Source organism: Sphaeramia orbicularis, chromosome 6 (genome assembly GCF_902148855.1).
Source record: "Sphaeramia orbicularis chromosome 6, fSphaOr1.1, whole genome shotgun sequence".
Classification (NCBI taxonomy): Eukaryota; Metazoa; Chordata; class Actinopteri; order Kurtiformes; family Apogonidae; genus Sphaeramia; species Sphaeramia orbicularis.
This window is the reverse complement of record NC_043962.1, coordinates 18,714,155-18,739,527: the sequence shown is the minus strand read 5'-3', so window position 1 is coordinate 18,739,527 and position 25,373 is coordinate 18,714,155. Positions and strand designations below refer to the sequence as shown.

The following is a 25,373-nucleotide window of genomic DNA, read 5'->3' as shown; positions in this document are numbered from 1 at the left end:
CATGTCTCGTAATATCTCTTATATGTTTTTTTATGTTGATTTTATTCCTTTTTACTTGTGATGTGTCACTACATCTTGCAGAATTTTTGTTTTTGTCTATTTGTTGTCTCTTCTCATGTCTTATAATGCCTCTTGTATGTTTTTTTAAGCCAAATTTATTCCTTTTTACTTGTGATATGTCACTACATCTTGCAGATTTTTTGTTTTTGTCTGTTTGTTGTCTCTGCTCATGTCTTAAAATGTCTCTTATATGTTTTTTATGTCAGTTTTATTCCTTTTTTATTGTGATGTGTTACTGCATCTTGCAGATTTTTTGTTTTTGTCTGTTTGTTGTCATCCTCATAGTATAATATTTGTGTTATGTTTGTTTTTTTTATCCACAACAGCCACAGTTTTTTTTTTCCTTGTTTGCCATCCCTGTTTGGTTCCGTGAAACCTATTCACACACACATCTTGTAGCTGTATTGATCTCCTGAGTTGTACCAGGATGTGATTTTTCCATGGGAGGTTGGTGGAAACATGAAACAAATACCCACAGTGGAAGACGAGAAGGAAGGGAAACATTGTGTGTCTTAATTTGTGATTCACGGGGAAGCTATAAAATTCCCCGGAGAATCGGTGAGTTTCTTTATGTGTTTTTCTATATTTCTCATCACTTCTGTGTCCCCTGTCTCTTCCGATGTTCCACTATAGCTTCAGAAGTCAATTTCACTCTCTGCCTTACTTTTTATCTGTCCAACTTGTTTTATGTCCCACTGTCCGCTCATTTTACTTGCCCAATGTCTTTTCCTGTCTTTCCTTACACATTTCCTTGCACATTTATTTTTTCCCAAGCTGACCTAAATGAGTCCATATTGTGCACTTCAGTGTTGTGTTCAGGTTTTAGAGCTGTAATCAAACACACAAAACAGCAAAAACATCCAAAGTGAGGCCAGTTTTCTAGACTTCGTAAGCTGAATGATTAAGTCGAGTATGAAGGATTGTCATCAGAATCACACTTAACCTCCTAAGACCCAGGACATGTCAGCAAAGTACAAGCTTTTTTGTTTTTTTTTATTAAATAAGTGCCTACATTGGAAACATCATGATGCAACAGTTTTTTCAGATGCAGTTTTTAAAATTTTTATGGAATGTCCTTTGTGGTGGACAGTTTTCTTTTTTTTGTATAAAGTTGTGAAACTCTTGTCCACAAATGTGGACAGTGGGTCTTGGGAGGTTAATATAAGAATTTGTAAAAGTGACTGATGAAAATACACTGCCCAGCCAAAAAGGAAGTCCCACATGCAATATTTCACTGCACCACCTTTGGTTTTGATTCCAGGAGACATGCACTGTGACATGTTTTTTGCCTCATAATGCTTATGTAGTGTCACAATAATTGATTGATTGATTGATATCTTTATTTCGATCATGTAAATGACAGTTCAAAAACAGAAGTGCATATAAATGAGAATCAAGAGAATGAGAACAAAACAAAACGGTAGCATAAAACTGCAGCGTCTTAAGCCTCAAAACTTGCATGAGCAAAAAGGAGTAGGAAGAAGTATAAACTTATCTAATCCTACCCCTTCAAACCTTTCCATGCTTACTGAAAACAACACTGTCCCAAATTTATCAGCAATTTTGAAACATGTACATTTAGTCACTCATCGATATTACAACACATACACCAACACATTGCAAAATTGATATCCAAATAACAAATAAGCACCTTTTTGAGTTTATTTATCTATGTACCTCTGGAAAATCATTTCTTTATGCCTCTTTTTAAACCCAATCATACTGGCAATTTGTTTTAGTATGAGGTTCATAATATTTTTTTCCATCCATAGTTGCATTAATTTTTGATTATTGACAATAGAGAATCGGACCGCTGCGTCAAGTCTTCTTCACATCTCACATTAGAATCTGGACTTTATGGTGTCGAATCCATGTGTGAAAATGATGTCTCACTCACCCTGAACTATTCTGTCACAAGCCTGATGATCCTGATCAGTCCTGGCATTGTCCAATCTTTTTGACATTAGAGACATGAGAGAACACACACTGCATCACTTAGAGTTAAATAACTTGTTACAGCTGAAATATTATCAACCACTGCAGTATTTACCACTGGAAGGATCTGAACTATTTGCTTAGTTAAATCCAGTGAATGTCTTCTGTAATCAAAACCAAAGGTGGTGCAGTGAAATATTGCATGCACGACTTTTTTTTTTGGCCGGGAAGTGTAAAGCCCTTTGAGATAACCTTGTTGTGATATTGGGCTATACAAATAAAATTGAATTGAATTGAATTGAATTATAAAACCAAACATTCAGTGCAGTGTTCATTGAGATGCTGATAACTGGACATCTATGGTCATGCAGATACAAACCTGCAGCATGCACCATTTAGAAATATTTTTGAACTTGAAACAAGGATAGTGTCGTCCTAGTATAAAATTTTGATTCAGATTCAGAAAACTTTATTTATCCCATACAGGCAATTCATTTGCAGCTTACCACAGACATCAGCCCACATCCAAAGTGCAATGTGACAAACATAAATAAATAAGTCAGTGCACAAATACAAGATCACTGAAAGCAACTATGAATAATGCATTTAAATCATCAACAATAAATAATCAATAAATACCAATGCAGACTAAAAGACCCTATTGGTTCTGCAAACATAAAAAAAAAAAAAAATCTCATATAAAATGACTAAAATTTACTGCATATAGTAAAAGAAGATACTGTAGTGACTCCTAGTTGCTCACAGGGGACGACGCCCTCAAAATGAAAGCCTCGCCCCATTGTATGTGGGAGGTTTTTATTGGTCTTAAATACTTAATATTACCAGATATGAAATAATATTTATAGTCTTTGAATTTACACTCAAACTAAGAGCTATAATAAGGTCTCTATGTCAAAGGGGAATGGAATGTAATTGAATCAAATGTTAAAAATGCTCATCAGGAATATTTAAACAGCACCAGTAATGCATTTGTTAACCCAGCTATATTATTGAAATGAGAACGTTGTGCTTTTGAGGACAGTTTCTTCTGTAGAGATTTAGAGTTCACAAGTATTTATTACTTGTTGAGTGACCAGTTAACTGCAGCATCTTATCACATTCCCAGCACACCACAGCACTCGAGAACCTGTGAATAACAAATCGGCTTATTCCAAATGAAAATATTAAATCAGAAGTAACTGACATGATGCAATGACTCATTACTGTGTTCATCAAAACAAGTGTTTTCTTTGTCTGATTGTTCTGATCTTCCACAAATAATATGAAGTAATTATGCTGTAGTGCAAAGTCATTAATTAACTTAATCTATATTTATAGGGTTTATCCCTTTGGCTCAAGAATTTTTTATGATGTTAGAGGCTTCAGGGAAAGCAGTAAACAATTCATACTGTGATAAATAAAATATCATAAGAACGTGGAATTAAAGCAGAAAGAAGAGTATAAAGATTACACAACTGGAAAGATGATGGGATTTACAAAGATGTTTTGAGTAGACTCTCAAATGGCACATCCTGAGAGCCTCAGACCACCTCCAAAAAAACCTCAGTGTGGCTTTGAAGGCTGAGTTATCGGATGATCTGAGGCTGCACTCTGACATATAAGGGGTCACAAGTTTAGAAATGTATACAAGCGCTCCACTGCTGAGTGTCTGGTAGGTGAGGGATAGAATCTTAAAATCGATAAGTGTAAAGGGAGGGTTATGTGATCTTTTTGTGCCTGAGCTTGGCTGCTGGATTTTGAAACTTGGAGTTGATGATGAATGATGCCTGAGCAGAGAGTGTTTTTAATTGAAAAGGTTACGATTGCATGGACCGTGTTTTCTAGGTGTACTGCGAAGACAGCCCAGCTAGAAAGAACTAAACTTCAATATAACCACATGGTCTTATATCAAAACACAAAATCTGGCAGTTGGATAAGCACATGTTGTCTGGCTCGATTTCTTCAAATTAGTCAGTGAAAGCCCATAACAGCATGGAAAAAAGACTTTATTAATATTCTTAAATTCACAAGTTATGCAAATGGTTTCTGATATTATTTTGTTTGATTCAAGTTCATCTGCTTTCTAATCTAATCTATTTTATTAACCCACAGTTATATGTGTTTTCTCTAAATTAGATGAAAAACATACTTGTCAAGATTTTCTGTGTGTGTAGCAAAACAGACAAATTCATTATGCAGTATAGCTGAACTGTACACTCAAAGCACTTAATTAAAAGAAAAGACAATCAGATATGATGCTAACATCTGAAGGGTGTTGTTTGACGTATCAGCATGAATATTTTAGGGAGACAAAACTCACATTTTATCGCCTTGCTTTTGTTGTAGTGATATTTGGTATTAAAGACAATGGTTCAACAGTAAAAGCCTCATTCTTTTGGCTTTCCAGACACGTACAATTGTCTGTTTGTGAGGGGAAGGAAACGTAATATTTTATCACGTAACCTAGTGGGGGCATTAAAAATTGGAACAAAGTCCAAAATTGGTCCTTGAGAAACACCACAAGTTTTTTTTATTTTTTATTTTTTTAGGTAAATTAATGGTGCAGTCTGGCTTAAAATAAGAAGCAGTACCATTTAAAAGTCTGCACAGTAACAGGTCTAGTGCATACCTCTGGACACTGACCCTCCCATGTGAATGATCTAGTAAAATTATGGTTATAGTCTCAGGAACTGCATTTGAACCTGGTAGGATCTAGAGTCAGTAACTAATGTATTTTCATGCTCTTTTGAAATTCAGTTGTATCTCTACCCACAAGACAACACACAAGAAGAAAACAAACCATTTAAATCACAGCTATGGCTGGGGAAAATGATACAGCTTTAGTTAATTCTATGTCTTTTAGCAGAGGAGATGTCTTTTTATGGTCCTCACAAATATAGCGGGTCAAACGCGTGTATTTGTGTGTGAGTGGTTGCATGTTGTTGCACTCACTACCCTCTGTAGGGCCACATTGCTGTTTATGAGTCTTTCTGTCAGAGCAGGCTTATAAAACGCTTGGGCAATTCAACGCGCTGTCCCTGCCTCTATAACTGACTCAACAGTCCCTCCAGGCATGTGGCTAGTATTGGGACATCAGTTATTCTGACACTCGAGAGTGAAACATATAAAGCAGTCTTCAATATTTGATAATGAATTCAAAGATAATAAAGTGTGACCTTGGCATCATTCATGAAAATTCATGTGTTACTTGCATACAAAATAAAAGAAGGTAGTTGAAGCGACTCTGCTGCTGTTGCTGATGAGGCATTTGGTTAAGGTCGGGCATTTGTGATTGCGTAAAGAAAAGATGAAATTTTAGCTTCTTTCTTCTGTTGCACTGGAGATTCACACACACAAAAAAAAAATAACAGAGCGAATGTATATTAAAATGGTCAGAATTATTAAAAAGTTTGCATTTTTTCCGAGGCTTATTTCAATTTCTGACATCAACACGGACACAAAGTCTTTCACCTCAACAAGAATCACTGACTTCTCCATCTCCTTCTCCTGTATAATTCAGATTGAGAAGGTGACACACCTCATTAAAGATTAAATAAAATACACCAAACAAACCTCGTTTTATACTTCTCTTGCATTTAATTCAATTTTCCTAAGGCAGAAAGATGAAACCAGTTGTACAGTACATTCGGGTTTAATGATGACCCTCATCACCACAGGAACCGCGAGCATAAATACACACTTGCTCACACACTGCACACATGCCGCACTAAACGAGACTGCTAGCTGGGTGCTAAATTAAAGGGGGACTCCTGCACCGCCTCAACGTGCATTAAAAGTTAAAATGATCATCTATTATTAACTTTTACATAAGCCATCACAGACCGACCAGAATGTGAGTTCAGTGCATGTTATTGACAGAACCAGACAAGTTGATGTCTGTCCATGTCTCATTAGTCAAGTGTCAAATCTGATATCCAGGTTTCTTTCTTTTTTTTTCTTTTTTTTTTTTTTTGGAACAATGGGAAAAATTAGCTTTCCATATGGGCTCTGACACCAAGTGATCATGTTAAGTGCCTGTTCTTTTTATTCACTAAAAGATTCATAAATAAATTATTTTTTTTCCACTCATCCCATCTCTCACCTGTCTCGTTTCTTTTATTCTCATTTTCCCCTCCTCTATCCATACTGATGCTTCATCCCATCTCTTTTCCTCATTACGCTTGGACCGAGTTGAAAATAAATGGGTAAATTGTTCCAATCGAGGTATGTTGTTAGTTTGGTTACTCTCGTCTCATTTATAATGTAGCGTCCAGTCCTGGCTAACATCATAATACCCTGTTCACAGTAACAGTTAGAGGGCATAGAGGCAGCAGCATTATGGATTGATGAATGACTGTGATGCTTGTTCTCCACCCTGAGTGATATTGATCTCACTGGAACATAGCAGCACACCCCTACGCACGCACACACACACACACACACACACACACAACTTCAAGCTGCAGGCGTATGGTCAAGGCTTTCCAAATGTGTGTGTGTGTATTTACCTGTGCATGTCATGCTTGCGTGCGGTGAGGGTGTATTGAACTCCCCCTCCTCTAGAGATGTGTTTAATATCTGCTCTGGTGATGCTGAGGGTCTAGGTGAGTGCAGGCCTGCAGGCAGCACCTCAGAGCAGGTAATTTTGAGGCCAAGAGGAGGAGGAGGGCTGCCGTCTTAGCTGCGCTGGGCCTCATCGAGATTCTGGCGTTTTCTGCAAGGCTCCTCTGCGCAGAGCTGAAGCCATAGGGTCAGGTGATCGATACAAGTATCCCTCCACTTCATACTGTGAATGACCAGCTGAGGAGCGATGGGGAAGCTTACCGTCTCTTTTTTCTGTTTCATATGCGAGCGGCATAATAATTGAAAACTGTAGTAAACAGGAGCTGAGGCGTTAAAGACGTTCCAGGCAGTGGAGAAAATAGATGATGATTTTTAATTGAGATAACACTTTTATAGTGAAGATATCTCTCTGGGAGTTGTTTTTCTGTCTTTGTTTATGAATACCTGCCTGTTAGTGTGACCCCAAAGAGCAGTTGACGCTTTATTCTCTTTCAAAGCAATTACTTTAAAAATCCAGACTAATGTGATTACCCTGCATTTCTCAGAAGATTTCCAATTAAATTGATACTTAGCACACGCCATATAAACTATTCTAGTTGAAATGGAGCCCATCTTGTGTGAGAGATAAAAGCCAGGGCCAGACGTAGGCCATGGAGGAACTGAAAAATAGAAACACTGAGAGACTTAACGAGTAAGGAAGGGAAGAGGGGTTGAGACAGGGGGAAGTTCCAATACAGAGAAACAAAAAAAAAAAAAAGAAAAAGAATTACAGAGATAAAAAAAAAAAGGAAGTCAAGTGAGAACTAGTAAAAACAGATAGTGAGAATGAGAGGAAAAAAAGAGTAAGAAGGATGGCAGATGGGAGAAAAATATTGGTTGAGATTAATGGACTTTAAAGGTCAGTCCAGCATGTTGTATAATTCAGCACACAATAGCTGTGATTGATGTGTATGCTTTAGGACCTTTCCTGCACGGCTCCCGCAGTATTCCACTCTCTGTTCAGCCGAGCCACTGAGGCTTTGAGTTTAAGCTGGGAGGAGTACAAATTCAGTTAATAGGTTTCCAAGGAACTGCGGTCTTTGATAAGACAGGAAACAGCAACTTCAAAGGGAATAGGTGGAAAGGTGGTGCCTCCGTTTTCCATGTATGTTCCATTAGTATGTCTTAACTGTACATCCACTGGAACTAATAGGTCTTACAGGACAAATCAGTGTGATGGAGAAACCGTTTAGAGTCACATATTATTACCATGTTCCATGTATGTACTTCACTTAAAAGGATGTCACGTCACAGATTAGGTGTTCTGTCACAGTTAAGGAAAAAAAAAAGACATATACCCACACAGTATGGCTAATGTAGAATTTAGGAGCATTTCAGTGTTTATATCATCACTTCCACTTATGTTGAAAATTCCATTTACACCCCAAAGATATGTTTCAGTGCTCAGAATCTCATTTTAATTATGTGAGAGTGCTCCCGCTGTGTTAACCTACTCTCTGGCACCCCTCAGTGTTGATGCTGGGCCTGTTTCTGTACTCATGCTGGAGGAGACACAAGGGCCTGAAGGAGGGTGTGTACCATGTGTCTGCACACCACGGGGAGTGGGAGGACATCCGAGAAAATGTGCTTAACTACGACGAGGAAGGTGGAGGGGAGCAGGATCAGGTATGAGACGCTGCGAAATGCAAAACATAAACAGATGCTGGCATTTACACAGGAAGGAGAGAGAAATCCAAAGCTTTTACCACAGCTATCACAGCAGTTTTAGTTCTGTGTGTTTTGAATATCAACCCACAAGTGTAGGGCTATACACAGCTTATATAATAAAAAAAAATAGAGAAACAAAAGCTAACCTAACTGCTATGGTAACTGAGGTACTTGTGTTAAGCTTATACTACTATTCTATTACAATTCAAAGAGAGACGTACTTTTTTACCTCACTACACTTATTTGACAGTTGTCCATTGGTTTGCAAGTTTTTTGGCATTTGACATGATACAAAAAGCAGTGTGTAGTCAGGCACACTTTTCAAGTTCTTAACAGCTCCACCACTCACTGATTTTTTCCTCTAAACTTCAATGAATGTTCAAAGCATCAGATATCTCACAGAAAAAGAAAAAAAAAAAAATCAAAGTTTAAAGAAAGAGTCCAAAAATTTAAAACAGATTTTGTGTATCAGAACTTTCTTTCTTCTTTCATCTCCCATTAATCATCTGAGGAACCCTCACATTTATCTGGTGTCCTGTTATATAAAAGTGGATATAAAGTAGTAACAACTCAGCCTCCAGAAGCTATAACATTTAACATGCTGTTCTAACACTGATGCTTCTATTAATAATGTAATGCTTTCACATACAGTAATATATTAAGTCAGTGGGCCTGAATGAGTACTTTTATTTTAATACTTAACCACATATTGCTGCCAACACCCAAGTACTTTTCATGCTTGAATTCCATTTGTAATGGAGTACTTTTGTCCACACTGGTGCTTTTATTTAAATAAAGGAGCTGGATATCCCGTCCACCCCTGCCTCATAGTTAAATCTGACTGAATGGCATTTGCAGGTGCCTCAAAATGAAAACCAAATATTCATTCCCTGGAGATCTGAGGGTGTGAGTCAATTAGCTGAAATTAAGCAAGTATACACCAATAACTGTTAATGCGTCTGTTTTAATAGTGCTGGTAATAGCAGTTTCCTCCTGCAATCAGATAATTAATTACTTGGCTAATCAATAGTGCTGTTGTTGCCAGCATCTCTTCCTACATGGTGGATCTTGGTCTTAGTCTTAAAACAGGTTCATTTGCTGGCAGAGGCATTAGCTCAGCTACACTGCTCACAACACAGATTGGTGTCATGTGCTAATGTTGTTTTTCATTATCTCTTAAATTCTAGAAAAAAAAAAAAAAAAAAAAGGAGGAAAAAACACTGTTCTCCTGTTCTCCATTGTTGTTTAACCACTTGCTTTTCCCTGTGTTGCTGTCTCCTCTTTATCTCAGAATGCCTTTAACATGGTGGAGCTGCAGCGCTCCCTCCAGCCCAGTCCTGCACAGTCCCTTCGCTACAGCTATCCACAAAGCATCATCTCCTACCCCCAGACTAAACTACCCCAGGACAACAACAAGAAGGGGATGTCAAACGGGAACGGCAGTGCAGCCATCGCCCTGCGTCTGGCCATTCCCCCGTCTGAAACAGAAACCCTCCCCTCCCCTCTGACTTTCCGACGTTCACAGAAAACCCTGTCCTTCTCCAGCCAGGATTTGGCCCGCTACCTGTGTGAGGTTATCAGGGACATGGAGCACCCAGAGGAGCTCGGTACCATGACCACACCGCGCCGTCCCTCCAGAAAGGAACGTGGCCTGGCGGCGGTGCGCTCCCTGAGCTCCCTCAGTGCATCTCAGGGTTCAGAAGTCAGGCTTCAGGCTGCTCCGAGCGGCCGCCTGGACAGGTTCAAAACCCTCCGAGCTGTGGTTAGTGATTTGAGAGGAGACTCCAAGACTCCGGAGGGCCAGAGAGACAAAATGAAGGAGAGCAGAGGGCAGTTGAATTGTGAGAAGAGTGGGTAAGACTGCACTCGGATAAACACAACTGAAACTTGTGAAAAAGCAACACTTATAAGAGGGCGAGGGTGGAATTCCAAAGGGAGATAATTAAATGTGAAATACTCTGAGACTGGGAGGTTGCCCAGGGTCTATGTGAAGTCTGCTATAAATGTACTGTATTGATGAAACTTTGAACAGTTCTTTGATATAAAATGTTTACCAATGAATGATAAGATGTAATGTATTGTTTACTTGGCATTGCACTGTACAGTATTTATTCCAATGAAAGCACTTTTGGAAGCACCCTGTGTCACAGCATTCATGTCATAAAACTCATAAGAGTAATGTCTGCAAGTAAGAAGGCAAATGAATTTCCCATGAGAGAACCAGGTCCTTTCTGTTGTTAATGACTCATGAAATCATTTATGTGACAAAGATGATTTTGTTTCATTTGTATTATCTATTTCCTTTTAAATAAATATCTTTGATAATATTTTGAGTTTGATCTTGTTCAAACATGAGTTCAGATTAGTGATCATAAAATTTCTGTTTTTGAAGTTCAAGCCAACTTTCATCATCAAATATTGGGCGCAATGTGTTTTTTTTTTCTTTTTTTTCTTCATGTCTGCTCAACAGACACAAAGTAAAACATCTTTGTGATGACCTACACATGCAAACGACTTCTAAGCATTTCCAGTTCATTTGCGTAGCTTTGCTTCTGGCATTGATTAGGAGGACAAAATGTATTACTTAGGAATAAACTAGAGCAGCTGTTCTCATCTTCTTCAACTAACTATTATTATCTCCAGCAACAAGAGGCTTTCATGAGAAGAACAAAGTCAATTTCAGGATTAATCATTCATGTCCAGAGCCTGCAGCCTTCTGACCTGAGCTTCTGGGAATCTCCAGTATGAACTCAAAAGCGTTGGGGCTCCCAGCAGGCTGCCCTACACCATATTTAATTGGCTGGTATTACTGGAGTTAAACAGCTGTGACACTGGAGCACGCCGCTGGGGAGGAGGCAGAGCTACTGCACGCTGCTGATGGTCTTGATGGCTGTATCTGGTCTATCTATACACCTACATAATGCATCATGCTGAGAGATGTTGGAGGCGAAGAGCTGGTTTCTGATCCCTGAAGGAACCTCATGATTATCCATTTTGAATTAACGGGTCTCTGGAGTAATTTACATATGGGCATCCAGAAGATCATCACTATGTTCATGCAAATACTCATATACATCTATGTATGATTTCTAAATTATGTATATGAATCCATCAGTCTTGGCCTGTCATTCTAAGATGGTAAATGTTTTGTGCAGATGCATACTGCCATCTACTGTACAGCTGATGATACTACACCTGATAAAAACAGCAGCTCATTACTTGAGATTTGCAGTTTATCTCTGCGGTGCACACAAGTGGGATTTCCAAAAGTAGGATCTGAGGATCCTTGAACGAGTTTGTAGTTAGTTATCTCTGGTAAGGCAAATTACAATTTCGTTCTAATATCCTTCCAGTTATTAAAGATATTGTTTGCATGATTAATTACTAAGCTTTAATGACTAAGCTACTTGATCACAAGCCTCATTCACTGCAGCATTTCAAAGAGAAAACAGCTGCATAGCACAAGTCAAGTTTAGAGAAAAAGGCGAAATCATATCAAAAATATGACTACGAATGCAAGTCTGTCTCATCATAAATATGTAGAAATATGAATAAAACATTGACAACACAAAGAAGATTTGTAGAAAACAGCAGGATGAGTCAGTCTGTCTTTAATCATGGTGTGCCTCTGCTTCTATTGCCTTTAGTACGTCAAAAAAAGAAAAAAAAAAGAAAAAAAAATCCCACTGTTTTTTTATTTCGGTAGATGTAATTCTCCTTTCTACCACTAGAGGGCAATCTAAGCCCTTAAACAATTAGCAAGGTAGAGATGAGCAAACTGATCAAGTGCTGTAAGGATGTCAAAAATCTGAGGAAATGAACAGGAACATAAAGGATGCAGGGAAGATTTAATGAGTATAAAAATAAGAATCATCCAAATTTTTTTTTTTTTTTTTTTTCAAACAAGGAACTCAGCATCCAATCATAAGTATGTAAATCTACTGGAGTTAACAAAAAGAGTAAAACAAAGCTATGAGAAACAGAATTGATGTTAAGATCAGCTTTATTTTTGTTTCCTTCCCATGTTAATGAATAAAATGGCTTTGTACCATGTGTGACAATAATACAAATCATTTGATGCCATGAGTTCTACCCTCAGTGTCTTTCTACAGAACTGAAAAACAAAACTAAAATAGATACAAACTAAAATAAAACTTGTCAGTTTCTCACAAAAAGCAGGTGGTTCACTCCCAAATTCAGCTGAAATCAAAAACCAAACCTAAGACTTAAAAATAATGAAAAAACTTGTGTATAAAAATCAAAACAATCACAAGTTCATTGTTTATGTTAAGAAAAATAGAAAAGTTTTGAAGTTTAAACCAAAAAAAAAGCAGAGCTGATGTGTAGGTAAAAGACAAATCCAACTTTTGCTAAAATCGATGATTAAAGTTTGACCCATAAAGACCCAGTGTTACTTTTGTGGCACCTCCCAAATCCATTTTTCTTTAGATTTGACCTTTCTTAAATGATTTATCACCATTTATTATAATATTATCCTCTGTATTTTGTGTTTTTTCAATGAAAATCATGTATTTTCCTGTATTCAATTTACTGATTATGTAGATGTTCATAGAAACTTAGATTAAAGTTGAGGGTTATTATATCAGAAACAGAGCAATCTGAAGAAAAAGTGACTTTTTCAGCAAAAGCTATCAGTAATTGAACATAAAAAGGAATGTCTCCATCCACTGTCATTGATCCAACTCCATGGGTTTTTCTGGTGAATCAATGTTGTAGAAGATGATGGTGTTTCCACGTTCACTACAGAGCCTCTGAACGTCCAAATGGGTCATATTTGACGACTATGAAAAGATGAAAAACTGCATTTTACACTAATTATTTCCATGTATTGATAGGATTAATGGTTTAGAAGTTATCAGATATTTTGGTTCAGTAGATGGTTTTGGTCGCCATGCTGTTTGGGTCTTTAAGGGTTAATATGACATCAGTTCATTTGCAATTTCAAATGTTTAGACATAATGTTTTTGAGTTAACATGTAGTATGGTCTACTATTTGTTATAACAGTATAGAAAACTACATTGCAGACAGTGTAAATGCCTTAGCTCATCACACCAGCTTGTATAAAAACTAGCCAAGTGTGGAAGCTGCAGAACTTAGACACTTTATCTTATTTTTTTCTCATCCATTTGTTGGCAGTGGTGATACTACAGATTATATATGCTTGTCTTCATATCAAACCTGTGATCACCGCATCCTTTTCTCGCAGCCCGAGAAGAGCTGCAACAGGATGAAGCAATATTTACTCAGGGACTATCTGGATAGATGATACACTGCCTGTGTGTGTCTACAGGATACATTTCTGATGAGATCTCAGAGAAGAGGGCCGGGGTGGGGGAAGGTGATGGCGTTGGGGCTGAGTCTGGAGGCGGAGCAGCACAGGAGCAGAGTGTTTGATGTGACAGCTGGAGATTGTAAGAATGAGGGGTGACACAGAGCTCCAGCTTCCTCGGCCCTGGCCGGTCGTCCAGTCACACTGTCAGTCAGTCACTCACACAGATTCCAGCTCTGTTTACTCTTGTGTTATTAACGTGTACAAGAGTGTGTCTGTGCCTGTGTGTGTGTGTGAGTGTGTGTGTGTGTGTTGGTGTTTATCCTCAGGCAATAGATCTGGGAGAAGTGACAGTGTGGCGTGGCCCTCTGTCAGTCGCCCAGTAAAGTGGCATGCGTGTCAGCTCTCCTGACAGACGCTCTCATCCTGTTGGCCAACGATGGCGGCTGCAAATGTGGGACATGTCTTGTGACAGAGCGACACAGCTTACACGACAACTCGGCGTGCAGACAGGACACGAGCAGTCAAGTTTGATGTGAGGGGGTCACCGCTGAGGGCCCGGGCTCTCAGGGAGGTGAGTGAAAGCTGCAGTGATCTCTGCACAGCTGGAGACACAGCAGCTATGCTACACCTCACTTACAGTCTTTTGTTCCTAAATGGATTTAAGAGAAACCTGTTTTTGGTCCAAGGTGACTGACATGGATCTCAGATGTGCAGCAAATACGAGTAAATATCCCCTCACATATTTTCGATCACTATAACCAAAAAAAGACTATCATTGACAGACAGCTGGCACTGCTACACTAACATTTACAACACAACCCTGAGTCTGAATTACTTCACAGTACGATATGTGGAACATAGACCAACTACTGAGTGGTTCTGTGCAGAGGGAATGCAAAGTTTTACAGAATCTCAAAAGGACAAAATGCCAGAGGCAGACAAATGGAGAATGGTGACCAAAAATAAAACAAACAAACAAAAAAACCCACATAAAATACATGTCCTATTTTAGGTTTTGTTTAACCTTTATTTCACCAGGATTATCCCATTGATTGACAACTTCTTTTACAAGGGAGCCCCTGCCAAGATATGCAGCAGCAAATACAACACACACAGTTACAGGATTACACAGTTAAAACACATATAACACACACATTTGACAATAAACAGTTAACATTTACAAGCAGATTAAGAAAAACAAGTGCAAGTTATGGAGTCGGCCTCCAAAACTCTCAGTTTGGACTTAAAAGGGCTCAAAGAAATGAACTCAGTTTCCAGTCTTTCTGTAGCTGATTCCACGCATAAGGTGCAGAGTAAACAAAAGTCCTTTGACTCAGATCTGCACTGGCGAATGGAACAAAAAACAATATGTGATCATTTGTACGGAGAGAATAAGTATCAGAATTTCTTTTCTCAATTAATGTGCAAATGTAGACAGGAAAGACGCGAAGTACTGCCTTATATACAAACATGTACCAATGTCTCTGTAGTGCCCTTTAGTTTATTTACAAGTAAACAAAGCCATTGCGTATCGTATTATTTTTAAGATTTATTAGTGGTTAGAGATGCAAGTTATTGATCCTCATTTGATAAAAATGTACAGTATAATGGTTAATAGAAAATACATGTTGTATTGAAAGCACATAATATGCTTGAAGGTCAAAACGGAGAAAAGTTAAGAAACTTACAAAAAACTTGCCAAGCCACTACATGAATATTAAGGTTGTTTTGTTGACTGTTGTTTCCAACGTTAAGAGTCACCTTTGAGCCTCAGCTTCTGTTCACAGATCAAATCTGACATGTTTTGAAATGCTTCTACATCACAAATACGAGTTCCTCTCATGTAACTTCCCTAAGTAAAAAGGACGTTTTATTAGTATTTTCTTTGTGAATAAAATTAATAATTATTACATAAATAGAATTGCGTGGGTTTTTTTGGTTGTTTTTTTTTTTGTAATTTGTACAATCTGTCATGAAAATTCATTGGTTTTAGTGGCAGATGGTCTGGTTTGACTGTAAATCAAACATGACTACACCTTTTCAGCCAACCCAATTTTTTTTCCAACTTTTCCAATTCTCTGGAATTCATGATCAACTGACTTTGATTTACAAGGATGGATGAATGGATGTCAAAAAAAAAAAAAAAGTTTTTTTTTTTCTCTGGAATTCATGATCAACTGACTTTATTTACAAGGACGGATGGATGGATGTAAAAAAAAGAATGATAATTTTTTTTGACCAAAGGGAAAATCAGAGAAGCATATGTTTATTGATCATCAGTGACTACTATGTGTTAAAGTTTACTGAGGATAATGTTTTAAAACCACTTCACATAAAAAAAAAAAATTGCTGCACAAAGGTCTGCTGAAGAAATATATGTACTTATTTTAGAATGACAGTGGCATACAGTGATGCTCTAAGACTCTTATTAAAAAAGCCCAGATGGACTAGCGCCAGTTCATGTAAATTCATTGCGCACTGTCTTGAGAAATCTGATGTTTAAGTTTATGTGTCACCTGAATCATTCAGAAAATACTGTAATTTTATTGCATATAGTGCTGTTCGTTACACATCTCAGTTCTGGAAACACTGATATGACTGACTCTTGAAAGTATAGCACACAGGTGTCAAACATGCGGGTCCAGTCTGGCCCTTGGGATGAATTTGTGAAATGCAAAAATTACATTAAGATATTAACAATCCTATTAGTTCAGGTTCCACATTCAGATCAATTCAATCTCAAGTTGGCAGGACCAGTAAAATACTATTATAATAACATAGAAATAATGTCAACTTCAAATGTTTCTCTTTGTAAATGTAAATATTTTCATGTATTTACACTAAAACAAAATATAATTTTGTAAAAAATGTGAATAACCTGAAATGTATTTAGAGAAGTAAGTACAATTTTAACAATATTCTGCCTGTTACTCACTGTTTTGTGTATTTGTAGATCCACTGTGATCTGTAAGTTATAATGATCATGTGTAAATGATAAACTGAGCCATAATACTGTTAAAATTGTACTTATTTTTTCAGTTTGTTCATGTTATTCACATCTTTTGAGAGGATAGTTTGTAGATGTAAACCTTTTTCATAATGTAATTTTACTTTTTTCGCTCTAAAACATAGAGAAAGGTTTGGAGTTGACATAATTTATGTATTATTATGTTATTATTTTACTGGTTCGGCCCACTGCAGATCAAATTTAGCTGAATGTGGCCCCTGAACTAAAATGAGTTTGACACCCCTGGTATAGAGGGTTTGTTTTTTTTTTAATTGTGTTTGTATTTATCTGTTTGCTTTTTATTGCGGACCATAAGTCTTTAATAAAGCGTATCTATCTATCTATCTATCTATCTATCTATCTATCTATCTATCTATCTATCTATCTATCTATCTATCTATCTATCTATCTATCTATCTATCTATCTATCTATATTACAGAAAGGAAAATAAGGGGGGAAAAAACTTCAGATTTCGTGTCCAAACATGATTTCACTGATAAATCGATAATAGGAGTTTTCACTTTTCAAAACCTTAAAGTTGTTTCATTTGTTCCCAACTAACCCCATCATGCAGTTCTTCCTATCCGCCCACAGATGGCACACTTTGCCACACCTGAACAATGAATTACCCCACTGATCAGTGCTTACATCAAGATCCTCAGGTTTCTTTTCAGACTCAGACAGTTAGATCCTTCATCCCCTCACTGTGTGCTTCGATGCTCCTTCACTCCGCTGTGCAAAGATGCACCACAACACCTCTCAGAAATGTGCTGGTAGCACTTTATCATTGACTGTATTGGGAGCATTTAATGGCACAATCGTGATGGATTCTGTGAGCAGTTGATTTATTGATCACTGTCCACCGCTCAGCTTTGAATACCCAAATAGTTACCAATCACCTCCAGAAATCACCTTCCCACTCAGCCTTTTCTTTTCCAAAGTTGTGAACTGCTTTTGTTCTGCGCCACAGGTGACTTTGAGACAAATGCTGATTAAATAAATGTGTGGGATTACATAACAGGAAATGAACCTGGGAGATGGTCTTATGTTGATTGTAGCCATTTGAGGCTGTCAAGGACTTTATCCATCCATCACTGAGGAAGAGGAGGGCTGAGCACTACAGCAGTGGTGGAGAGGAAGAGAGGAGAAGCAGAGGGCGCCTGACAGATGGGCTTAGTGAGTGAATCATTGACAGGGGCCTGCTAACGGATGCCGGCTCCATCAATAGCTCAAAGCCCGTGTGATGAATTACTGCAGACAAACAATGCTGAGTAAGCAAATGCGTTTTTAACAAAGCCAGGTGGAAATATTACAGCTTTTCTTCAGAGATTCACACATAGAAACAGAAGTTGTATTCAAGTTGGCCTCGTTCTTTGGTTTCTGAGAGCATAAACCAGGCTATTGCATAAGGAATATTGTTTTAACTTATCACTTCTTTTAAAAAAAACAACAATTTAATCATGTTTTGTTAAATGCAATCAATATGTTAGTATATTAAATGTATGACCAGGAGGAAAATTAGCTGCATGATCAGATGCCCTGTATGGATTTTATTAAAACACTGCAACAATATCTAAATATATCCTTGTCAGATAAATCAACATAAGAACATACATTCAGTCTCTACTTAAGATTTATTGACTTGTGTGTTTTTTGTCTTTTCCGGAGCTTATCTGAACCCTAAAAAATGCCATTATCAAAATCCAAACTTCAGCTTTCTTTCAAATATCCTGCAGCTAAAACAGTGTAGCCTCACAAATGTTAACGCCTCCCTTTACGAACTAATCCCCTGTCCCCGCTGCATGTCTCCTCCTCCCTATTACTGCAGACAGAACTCCACCAGGTGCTGCTGGAAACAATGGCTGGCCCATACAGGGATCAATGCCAGGCCACTGATGGGCTCTCATTCCTTCACCAGCAGACGTGATAAATGACATGGCCCATATGTTTCAGCAGCCTAGACTCTAGCCGCCAGCCTCCTTTGTCTCCACATCTAAAGGGAGTTATGTTGTGAAAAATGTAACACACACACACACACACACATACACACAAACAAAGCCTACTTATACTCACATGTTTTTGTCAAAACCAGGATGTGTGCCATGTATCTATATTTAGACAAAAAGTGATGACAAAGTTTGTAATTGGAAGTAAATGCCTATTGTTTGTAACAGACAGCAACTGTATGATCCTCTTAAAAAATTGTGCATGCTCTCTCGCTCTCTCTCCTCCTCCTCTCTTCTCCTTGGCAGCAGTAAATCCTGATGTCTATACAGGTAGCAGTGCTCTGGCCCCTGCCTGCCGTGTCCCAGGTGTCTTGTCAGCTGTCAGAGACGTCCGACAGCAGACAGGGATGGCATGACCAGCGGGCCGGGCCGTGTTGGACGGGTCAGCCGTCAGCGTTGTGGACAGACAGGCATGTGGCAGTGATCTCCCTGTGACAGGCTGTCAGAGCCGCCGGAGAGCCACCAACCAGCGCGCGCCCCTGTCATCCCACCTGACTACAGACAGAGAGGAAGCTCTGAATTTTCAACTTGGCACCACTGCTTCCTCCTCTGCTGCTGTACAGTACATTCATTGTGGCTACTAAATTCAGAAGGCTCCTTTTTCTCTAAAGTGCATCAGTGTGGCAGATGGCTCAGCAATAGCACTGCTCTGTATTATATATTCATATCAAGTATTTACTGGGTGAAAGGGTGATTCAGTTCAAGTGCTTTTAGCAACTTCACCTCTCAGACATGTATACCTGCAGGGCAGACGTAGTTTGGTAGATCAGCAAGTTTCCATAAGAAGAAGAGGGGGGGGAGAGAAGGAGGAGGAGGAGTGGAGGAGGCACAAACCGCGATCCTGTCAAATGACATAATTGCCATTTTATAACAAGAGACATTTCTACAGCTTTGAATCCTTCACCCTGATGGGAGTGTATGCTTGAGAGTGTGTGTTTACCCCAAACCACTCTCTGCTCCCATTCTCTGCGTTTCTGTCTGACAGGTGACATTTGGAGCGGTCCAGTAGATATATGTGCCATTTGTATCCATGGCAGGGTCAGAGTATGTTACATGACCTGCAGGACAGCAAGCTAGAGAAAGATACTAATCTGGCCCAAGGATCAATACCACACAGAGAAGCACTGATAATTGTGCGCTGTCAATCAATCAGCACAATGTTTGTGCAGCCATTAAGTGTCTTATTGTTTGAGGAGGAGCTACAGGGACAAAGAACAAGGGAAATCTATCCATTTATGATTTTAAAACCTCAGATGTGCAGTTTAAGCTTGCCTGTGCAATTTTTTTTTTTTTTTTTTTTATCATTTGTTGCAATCAAAGAAATGTCATCGCAGAGACATGTGTTGTGAAATCCCTGCCCTGAAATATCATTAGCACAGTAAAAACCAAATTATGATCATCAGGGAGTCATGAAGCAGGAGTTTCACAATGTAGTTACGACATTGTTTGATGATTCCGATAAACATGGCTCTTTTGGTGACATTGCGTAGGACAAGACCTCAATAGAAGGTTTTCATCAGTAATTCTCTGAAGGTTCCTGGATATACACTCTGCAATCATGAAGGCATTAGTTACATAAACAAAACTATTTCCATAAACATGTCTGTGATCAGAGTGACTGAAGAGCAGTCAGCTGGATGTGGTCCGTCTGACTGTGTTAATGGGCAGTGTAGTTAGCTATGTCTGGACCAACCGCGGCACAAAGGGTACACACAAAGCAGGATACACATATGTAGACCCACACAAACAACACTGTAAACATGCTTAGACATGCACACACACACCATACACCAGAGGCATAGACTACAAATGCATGTGATGTTCATAGAGGAGGTGACATCAGAATATGCAAAAAAGACTTTGCCGCAGGCCAGAGATTTTTAATGATGAATCCATTCATTATAGAATAAGGTCATTATGCTTTTGTTGTCATGAAATGTACACATTCATCATCAGTCCACCCAGGACCAGAGTCCATTGTCCCTCTTCTCCAAACGACCTTGAATGGAAAATTTATAAAGCGAAAAAATAACAAACGCACACAAATACAAACACAGGCGGGTGCAAACATGCAAACCAACACACACATAAACATCCCCAAGGACAACAAACATACACACCATGAAATATTTCTCAAACATCACCACGTTCATTTCATCACAGCATTTAAAGTAAGAGAGGAAAAGCAACAAAATGATGCTTTTTGTGTGTTATTCAGCTGTTTCATATCCTTACCAGAGTCTAAACCAGATATATGAGCCTGTAATGAAACATTTAATGCTAATTGTATTTGTTTATGAGCAAATTAATGGCAGCCGTGCAAAACGGATGATGATGTGAGCACATACACAACATGATAGGATTCCTGAGGAATTCATTAGCTGTTTGCAGGTAATTAGAGGAAATAATTAAGGTGATTAGAGTGCACACACACACACCTACACACACACATACAGTATACATCAAAAGATCTCCCCTACCATGCTTTCTGGTTTTCTGCAACTCTTTGTGGAAAGTGCTGACAGTGCCGTCTAGAATAACCCAATCACTGAATAGAGACAGATTTTGATCCCTCTTTCTCTCCTCATCTTCACCTTCCTTATAGGTCTCCTGCTTGAAATGCTCCCCTCCAGTCACAAATGCCTCATATAGAGCCCAGCCACAATGTGACACATGCAGAGGTGGCATATTGGTGCACCAAAGATACAATCGAGTGGAGAGCAACACAATGCAGGAGTGATAAATCAACAAGCTGGAGCTCCTCAATATAGACAAGACAGCATCACAGACAATAGCCCGCTGTCCATCGGAATAGCAAGGCTGTAATACACACATTCTGGGTGTTATGTTGTGTATAATGCAGCATACACTCAGCCATGTATGTCCTGCAAAAATCAAATGTTCATGCGTGTAGCAGTAGCTGTAACATGGAGGGTAAAACGCACTGATTATCTGAGTGTAATAAGCAACCAGCCTCTTCTCTGGTGTAATTGGTCTGCAGTGGATCTGCAGCCGAAGCTCGTTAGTGTCACAGCAGAAATAATCACGCAGTAAAAACCCCTCCTGTGACTGATCACCATATATCATACACATACACACTTCCAGATGCATGAATGATTCATTCATACACACAAATACACACAGGCACATGATAGGTGGAGTTTTAGTGTTATAATGCAGATTTGTGCATTTATGCAGAATCCAGAGAGGGAGCATAATAGGTTGTTATTTGAACTGGAGTCTGTTTGATCTATTTAGATAAATCTTAGTTCCTCTTTTTAATCCAAAAGAGTTGCAAACTGTTTACAGTGATCTACCCACTTTTGTTTTATCATTGTCAGATAGTTAAAAAAAATCTGAAACACAGCACACATTTCTGTCATTTACATTTTTCATGTTCAATAATATGACATTTTATTGATCTATTGTTTGACTCTATACCTAAAACAAAGATGTTTTATTCCATTTTTATGTCTTTTATCTAGTCATTCTCAATGAAAAAGTGCCTTTGTTTTACATATGAATAGGTGTGAAAGCTTATAGACAAACCGCTCAGGGCAGGATTCACTTTTGCTAATTTAATCCCTATAAAAGAAAGCATTTTTTTCTGTTTTTTTTTTTCTAGTATTATTCCCCTCCTCTGTGTTTATGAAATACATGCAGCTCAAGGGCTGAAGACACATCTGTGATTTCTGCCTGTTTTTACAGATTTACTAAAATTGGTTCAGATTCCAGCTTAATAAAATGGTGCAGAAAAAAATGTCAGTGAAAAGCCACCGATGTGTTTTGGAGGAAAACAGTCATGCACAAGCACTCCTATGAGGGGACGTACTGAGTAGATGGCACTGAAGCTATTACAGTTAAAACGGCGTCGACCATTTCATTGTTTAAGATGAAGGTGAAAGGCAGTGTATGAGTGTGTGTGAGTGTGTGTGGGCGGTGACTGATGATCCCGATTCAGAGAGGGGACCTACACAACATCTAAAACAGATTCAAACTCCAACACCCAGGTATACACCACCTGCACCAGAAGTCATTTAAATGTCCTCCTGGGCCATCGTAACATCAGGAAAATTCAATCACCCTGTCTGCTGTTGGAGGGGGACAACGTTCTCAGAGATTACTTGCAAAGAAACTTAATAGCTAAGAGCATTAAATGCTGGTTGTTGCTAGCACTGCTGCCAATAGTGAATAAATGATTTTGGCAGTGTATACAGACAGGGAAATCAATACCAGAGGGTTTTCTGTGGTGTTGGGCTTCTGTATTCATGTAAACATGGGAAGTGGTTTTCTTCACACCTCAGAGCAAGATTACCTCTCACCACTGGAGGCCTGCCCGAGTGCAGAGGAAGATGCAGCTCTCAGCTTGAGTCTGCCACTGGAAGGAAAATGATATTTGAACAGCACATATTCCAATACGATGTATGCAAATAGCAGGCAATTTTTCCCGTTGCCCACGCTACATGTCGATGCAGGGAAAATCTCCGCTTTGATAACAGAGTATTCCAGCAGAATAACTGTTGCACATTTAGTGACAGCTGCTTGAAACTGTGTGATCAGAGATAAGCCAAAATTTCATGAAGTGTCTCTATTATGTTTAGTCTAAGCCTCTGGTACGTTTACTTTTTTTTTTTTTTGCTCCCTTGTCCGCTTTTGTGACCCCTATCTTCACCCAGACTTTTGTTATGGGCCAAAAGGAGGGATGGAGACGAGAGGCTGAGAGGAGGATAAGGAGGAGGCAGGGAATGTGGTGGTGTGAGGGGGCTACTGCTCAGCCATAGTGACCGGGTGAAAAGGCAGTGCAGATGTAATTTGTCCTCAATGGCTGTTTGGGAAGAGTAATTGTGGTGACATTGGCGGGTCGATAGTATGGATTTTTTGTTTGGAGTGCCCTGTGTGTGTGGTGCTAAGGGGAGGCCAGGAAATATAACACTGCTGCTCAAATACAATAAAAATGGATCGAGGGTGTGGTGGTTGTTTGCAGAGCTGGTAGCCATCGTTTGGCTGTGGATGTCATACTGTAGCTGCTGTGGTTATCAAATACACCCCGCCGTTCTGCCCTATTAACACCAAATGTTCAAGGCTTCAAACAGGTCTTTGAAATAGGTTTAAACGCCGGAACAAAACCATCATTTAAGATGTACTTCACTGGAGCAAATTTGTGTCCAGATACGATACAAAAAGATTGGCCGTGTGTTGAAACAAATCTGGACTTGTAACACCCTTCTTAATGTACAGCTCAGTCAACCATGACACAATGAAACACAGCAGACAAAACACTATTCAACACTACAGACACCACCTCACCACAAGAGGCAAATGTACACACATTATTTACTCAAGTAAAAGTCCTGATACTTGTGTAAAAAAAAAAGACTGACTGGAAGACTGGAAAAAGGTACAGATATAAATTCTTTACAGCAGTAAAAGTGACAAAGTACAGAGTGTGAAAATAAGGACATTTCTGTTGGAACAACTGTTGGAACAGAAAATTAACTGAAGGTTGTGTTATTACTGGATTGAAAAAACTATTAAAGCATTCAAATCTATGGAAATTATAATCAACATTAACTTTTCTTTCCAATGTACAATTCAGTTTTCAGTGTCAGGAGCAGAAATCAAAGCATTATAGTCCCTTTTCTTCTTTTTTTTTTCCTTGTCTGTTTCATCTTGTTACATTTGTTGCACAGACAAATGCACCAAAGTATTGTCTTTTCTAGGCTGTGTTATTGTCTCATTTATTCTGGTTGAAATCTATCTTGACATTGTGAAGGTGTGCAGTTATGCAAAATAAAAATAATCAATAACCTTCAAATGCCTTAAAACTACCAGAATATATAGAACAGATATGTATGTTAAAATGTCGAGAGTAAAAGAAAGGCAGATGTCAAAAAAATAAATGCTTAAATAATGAACAGGTACCTGAAAACAGAAAGACATTAACATTAACATGCATTAATACACATTGATGTATGTGCAGGAGAATTCAGAGTGATTAGCTGGCATCATCGTATGAGTGAATGTATAGTAGCAGTAGGGGGTAAGAGAGAAGCCTCAGGGGAGGGCAGTGGACGCCAGGTCTGGTGTCCCAGTCAACTCTAACATGATCAGGCAATGGTGTGTGAGCGCAATGTGTTTTGTCCAGCCTAAGAAATGTAATGAGGGAGAAGAAAAGGGGTTATGACACAGTGGGTAGACGTACGCTGTCTGTCTGGCATTAGATGCAGAGGGTGTGAGGTCAGCATGTTGTTGTGAATGTAGAAAACATGTGCAGGCGCTGATTTAGTGATATATTGTGTCCAAGATCACCTTCTGGATCCCCTGTTCCCTCCTCAGCACCTTAATTTTACATAAGGTGTCAGAGGAGCAAGCACACATGAAGGAATACTAGATTTCTTTGGCTTTTGTCCTGAAGTCTGCTCTCCACCTCTTTGACAATGAACAGTGCGTGTTCCTTCTTAATAGACCAGGCCCACCTTGTCGAACACAGCCAGGCCAGCCCCGTCTGTGTCGCAGCTGTCATCTCATATCAGCTCTCGTTTCACTCCAAAGAAGTGCTCTTTGGGTAAAACCATTAACAGAGTCAACAGACACAAGCAGGACCACATTTTGACACTCAGCCGCCGTTCTGACGTAACCGAGCGCGACACCTGACGTGGGGAAAAGGTCACACGACTCGTCAAAGAGACAGGGGTGCCTCAGATGGAGAACGCAAGGACTCAAAAATGGACGCCTCCCAACAGTGATGATGGACACATGGCTGAAGTATGGCCTTCTGGGAGCGGTGGGAGGAGTGGACG

General features: G+C 39.0%; 1 protein-coding gene across 1 annotated transcript in view; it reads left to right on the top strand.

Moving 5' to 3' along the window:
- The window catches only part of LOC115421305 (neural-cadherin-like), a 94,121-nt gene extending 83,529 nt beyond the window's left edge, over positions 1 to 10,592 (top strand). Inside the window, exons 32-33 of the mRNA XM_030137120.1 lie at positions 8,069 to 8,223; positions 9,557 to 10,592. Coding sequence (XP_029992980.1) covers positions 8,069 to 8,223; positions 9,557 to 10,123 — 722 coding nt within the window. The 3' untranslated portion in view covers positions 10,124 to 10,592. The remainder of the gene's footprint in view (positions 1 to 8,068; positions 8,224 to 9,556) is intronic.
- Positions 10,593 to 25,373: the final 14,781 nt, after the last annotated feature.